Raw genomic sequence first — 4,912 nt, 5'->3', positions numbered from 1 at the left:
TGTAATATTAACACCTCTAAGTAGATTCTACAGTAGGGTTGAACAAAATTCACTTTTTCCAGAAATACGGGTAAGAGTATCCCTGGATTTCTAGTTTATACCCTCCAGATTCCAGGAATATTTCAACCGAGATTTCTGGAAAACTTTGGAATGTTGGGAACGTTGCCAGAATTGTGCAACCGTATTCTACAGTAAGGTTTGACTTCAGTAAAGAATGTTGCAGATCTTCAGTACCTTGATGGTATGTAGGGATGCAACATTCCTGAAACTTTCCCAGATTCCCAGGGTTGGAAAAACAAAAATCTGGAATTGGCAAGGAATAAGGAGGAAATCCGGTAATCCTCCAATGGGGATTTCTGGGAGACCTGGGAATTGTTGGTATTTTGCAACCCTAATGGATATATGTACGTTATAAGGTCACAGGGTCGATGGCAACCTAGTAGGTTAAAATAAATAAATAGACAATTCAAGTAACAGGACAGGATAGCACTTTACCCTTAGATGGTCAATCTGGAAGATTAGTTAAACAACACTTGAGCATATATATATACACACACAGAGATTATCTGAGTAAGAACTAACTAACTAACTAGATCTAGACCAGAACATGAAGGGATCTTGTTACCAACAGAAGGCACAACCAATGGGACATAGAAATTGAGAGCATAGAACAAACACATTTTGCATATATACATGAACACACCCTGAGGAACCTCCCTGCAAATCACAACATCTAACACCACCTCTCCCTGAGGAACATCCCTGCAAATCACAACATCTAACACCACCTCTCCCTGAGGAACCTCCCTGCAAATCACAACATCTAACACCACCTCTCCCTGAGGAACATCCCTGCAAATCACAACATCTAACACCACCTCTCCCTGAGGAACATCCCTGCAAATCACAACATCTAACACCACCTCTCCCTGAGGAACCTCCCTGCAAATCACAACATCTAACACCACCTCTCCCTGAGGAACATCCCTGCAAATCACAACATCTAACACCACCTCTCCCTGAGGAACCTCCCTGCAAATCACAACATCTAACACCACCTCTCCCTGAGGAACATCCCTGCAAATCACAACATCTAACACCTCCTCTCCCTGAGGAACATCCCTGTAATCACAACGTCTAACACCTCCTCTCCCTGAGGAACATCCCTGTAACCACAATGTCTAACACCACCTCTCCCTGAGGAACATCCCTATAATCACATCTAACACCACCTCTCCCTGAGGAACATCCCTATAATCACATCTAACACCTCCTCTCCCTGAGGAACCTCCCTGTAACCACAACATCTAACACCACCTCTCCCTGAGGAACATCCCTATAATCACATCTAACACCACCTCTCCCTGAGGAACATCCCTATAATCACATCTAACACCACCTCTCCCTGAGGAACCTCCCTGTAACCACAACATCTAACACCACCTCTCCCTGAGGAACATCCCTATAATCACATCTAACACCACCTCTCCCTGAGGAACCTCCCTGTAACCACAACATCTAACACCACCTCTCCCTGAGGAACCTCCCTGTAACCACAACATCTAACACCTCTCTCATCCACCCAACATGTTTCTTACAAACAACTTCAGGGGTCGTACATGTATGTATCAAGCGTCTCAGAGTAAAAGTGCTGGATCAGTTTTTCCTTTTAGACCACTATGAATAAGATTACGGGGACGGGGGGGACGGGGGGACGGGGGGGACGTGGGGGGGGGGGGGGGGGGGCGGGGGGGACGGGGGGGGACTGATCCTAGATCAGCAATCCTTCTCTGAAGCGCTTGATACATACGGCCCCTGGTCTCTTGCAAAAGAGATGTTGATCTCAATGAGACAAAGCTACATTAATAAAGGTTAAATAAAAACAGAACTTGTTCTGTTTCACGTAATGTATTGCACTTCTACACCTGTACAGTCTGAATGTCTGTAAGTAATGTGCTCCGAGTCCGACTATACTTTCTGGGTTGCCCTTGACGGGATTGATAAAGTTGTGTTGAAATTAACACTGTATGTGTTGCCGGCATAGTATTAGGTGGACGTATTTGTATATGTACAGTAGGCCTAAATTATGTAACTGCTCCAATGATGCCTCCTCCCTGCCCCTGAGGATATCAATAAAGTTATATTCACTCCTCCTTGCCCCTAAGGATATCAATAAAGTTATATTCAATAAAGTTATATTCACTCCTCCTTGCCCCTGAGGATATCAATAAAGTTATATTCAATAAAGTTATATTCCTCCTCCTTGTCCCTGAGCATATCAATAAAGTTATATTCACTCTTCCTTTCCCCTGAGGATATCAATAAAGTTCTATTCAATCAAACTGAATCAAACTATCTGTTTTTAGTTTATTCTAAGGTGTGAGAGCCTGGCCTGTCCTCACACGATGACAGTGTGTTGTCACCCTCCAACCATGCCCTCATGCCTTGTCTTGATGCTCTTGAAGACAGGTAGAGATAACAACAACGTTTTGTTGAAACTGAATTGAAATAACGTTTTAGCAGTTCAGTTCTCAGTGCTCGGGTCCTCCTCTGTTTTCCTGTTCCCTCAATTGAATTGAATCTCATTAAGTCAGTTCAGTTCTCAGTGCTTGATTCTTCTGTTTTCTGTTTCCTGAATTGAATCTCATTAAACCAGTTCAGTTCCCAGTGCTTGATTCTTCTGTTTTCTGAATTGAATCTCATTAAACCAGTTCAGTTCTCAGTGCTTGATTTTTCTGTTTCTTGAATTGAATAGAATGAAATTAAATCAGTTCAGTTCTCAGTGCTTGATTTTTCTGTTTCTTGAATTGAATAGAATGAAATTTAATCAGTTCAGTTCTCAGTGCTCGGGTCCTCCTCTGTTTTCTGTTTCTTGAATTGAATCGAATCTCACTGAACCAATTCAGTTAGTTCTCAGTGCTCTGCTGCAGTTCTTCCTCTTCTTTCTGTTTCTTGCGTGCGAGGTGGGCCTCCCGGGCGGCCTGCAGCCTCTGTTTGGGATACAGGAAGAAGGCTAGGGCCACGCTGGCCGTACCGTCCCCGCTCTGCCGGGAGAAACACAGGAAGGTGGCCCACAGGAACGCACAACAGCCCATGAAGGCTGTCCTCAGGTATAGAGGTATCAGGATGAAGTTTAGGAACTGGGGAGGAGGGGGAGGGAGGGAACGTGAGGGGGAGGGAGGGGGTGAAGAGGGTAGAAGGGGGAGGGAGAGAGGAAGGTGGAAAGGGGTAGATAAAAACAGGTGTCAGTTTGAAGTACATCAGAAAAGAACACTAGTGTTGTATTACAGCACACTGATGTACCACTGACTGACAGGTGTGTGTGTGTGTGATAACAGTTATGACATCAGATCATCACTCACGCAGAAGAAGATGGTTATCTCTAACAGTAAATAAACCATGATACAGAAATAGAACAGAGAAGGATGGTGTGTGTGTGTGTGTGTGTGTGTGTGTGTGAGAGACACTACTGTATTGACACAGCACAGGATCAACCTGATGTTTATAGTAAATTCCGGTGCATGTGTATTAGTTGGTAGGGACATTTCAGAGCAGGATGTTATGCCTTCACACAATGTAGTTTATTATCAATACATTGGGATATTTACAGTACAGTAACACACTGTCTATCAATGGCATCCTTATCATTCACCTGCATGAAAGGCCAGTACATGAGTCCAGTCTGAAATTCAAAGAGACAAGATACATGTTAATAATCAAACCAAGTCAAATACAGTATTCCAAGAGCTCAGTTTTAACACAGATCCTTCACATCATTAACTGACTAGCAGGTCTGGTCTGCCTGCCTGCCTGCCTGTCTTTCTGTCTGTCTGTCTTTCTGTCTGCCTGTCATTTCTATATATCTGTCTGCCTGTCTGTCTTTCTGTCTGCCTGTCATTTCTATATATCTATCTATCTATCTGCCTGTCTGCCTGCCAGTCTGTCTGCCTGCCAGTCTGTCTGTCTGTCTGTCTGTCTGTCTGTCTGTCTGTCTGTCTGTCTGTCTGTCTGTCTGTCTGTCTGTATCTATGCCTGCTGAGTTTATCTCTCTGTTTGTATTCTCTTTATAAAGTGTATCGTGAGACAGTGATAATAAAGCACTTTAAATTAAGTTTGACTTGATTTGCCACTCATATCACAATCAGAGACTTCTTCCAGCAGCATCCCTCTATATGTCTCTCCACTCCTACTGCCCTGTACTCTTCAATAGGTCCAGAGCTGTAGGCCTACCACTCAGATCAATGGGACTTCTTCCAGCAGCATCCCTCTCTATGTCTCTCCACTCCTACTGCCCTGTACTCTTCAATAGGTCCAGAGCTGTAGGCCTACCACTCAGATCAACGGGACTTATTCCAGCATCCCTCTAACTTTCTACACTGCCCTTCTATTTTATTTCAACAGGGGGAATATGTTCTACCCGGATCTCAGTATTATTTTACAGCGGTTGTTGGGCCTGGAAGAGTTGGGCTCGTTGCTTGTTTTCCACTGGCAGTAATTGTCATGCATTGCCGTATCCCTGGCCGCCTGCCCACTGCTGCGCGAAAGCGGTGCCATAATCTGGGTTAATCGGGGGTGAGCTCACACCAGGCAGGCGGAAGGTGACTTTCTTTCTTCTCTGTCTGTATGTCGGTCGGTTCCAGTTCCTTCTGATTTCATCTTACCTTGTAGGTGTTGAGGAACTTTTCTCTCCAGTCCTCGAAGATATCATCTTTATTCTCCAAGAAACTCACTCCTGGAGAAGGAAGAGGAAAGACTTTAGGTCACACTTGTGCCCATTTCACGCATCACTCAACCTCACTCAATCCGGTGCATTTGCACATGACCTTTTGAACGAGTACATGTTAGATCACTGCAGTCCTGTTCATCATTTACATTTACATTTTAGTCATTTACATTCAGCATTTACAAATAC

General features: G+C 44.2%; 1 protein-coding gene across 1 annotated transcript in view; it reads right to left on the bottom strand.

The window, feature by feature from the left end:
• Positions 1-2,684: 2,684 nt before the first annotated feature.
• Positions 2,685-4,912, bottom strand: part of LOC311122173 (mpv17-like protein) — a 3,102-nt gene continuing 874 nt past the window's right edge. The window contains exons 2-4 of the mRNA XM_084196569.1: positions 4,662-4,732; positions 3,653-3,682; positions 2,685-3,140 (exon numbers count right to left, since the gene is read on the bottom strand). Coding sequence (XP_084052695.1) covers positions 2,907-3,140; positions 3,653-3,682; positions 4,662-4,732 — 335 coding nt within the window. The 3' untranslated portion in view covers positions 2,685-2,906. The remainder of the gene's footprint in view (positions 3,141-3,652; positions 3,683-4,661; positions 4,733-4,912) is intronic.

This window comes from Coregonus lavaretus (genome assembly GCF_964263955.1).
Source record: "Coregonus lavaretus genome assembly, contig: HAP1_SCAFFOLD_2615, whole genome shotgun sequence".
Classification (NCBI taxonomy): Eukaryota; Metazoa; Chordata; class Actinopteri; order Salmoniformes; family Salmonidae; genus Coregonus; species Coregonus lavaretus.
This window is presented reverse-complemented; position numbering and strand designations above follow the sequence as displayed.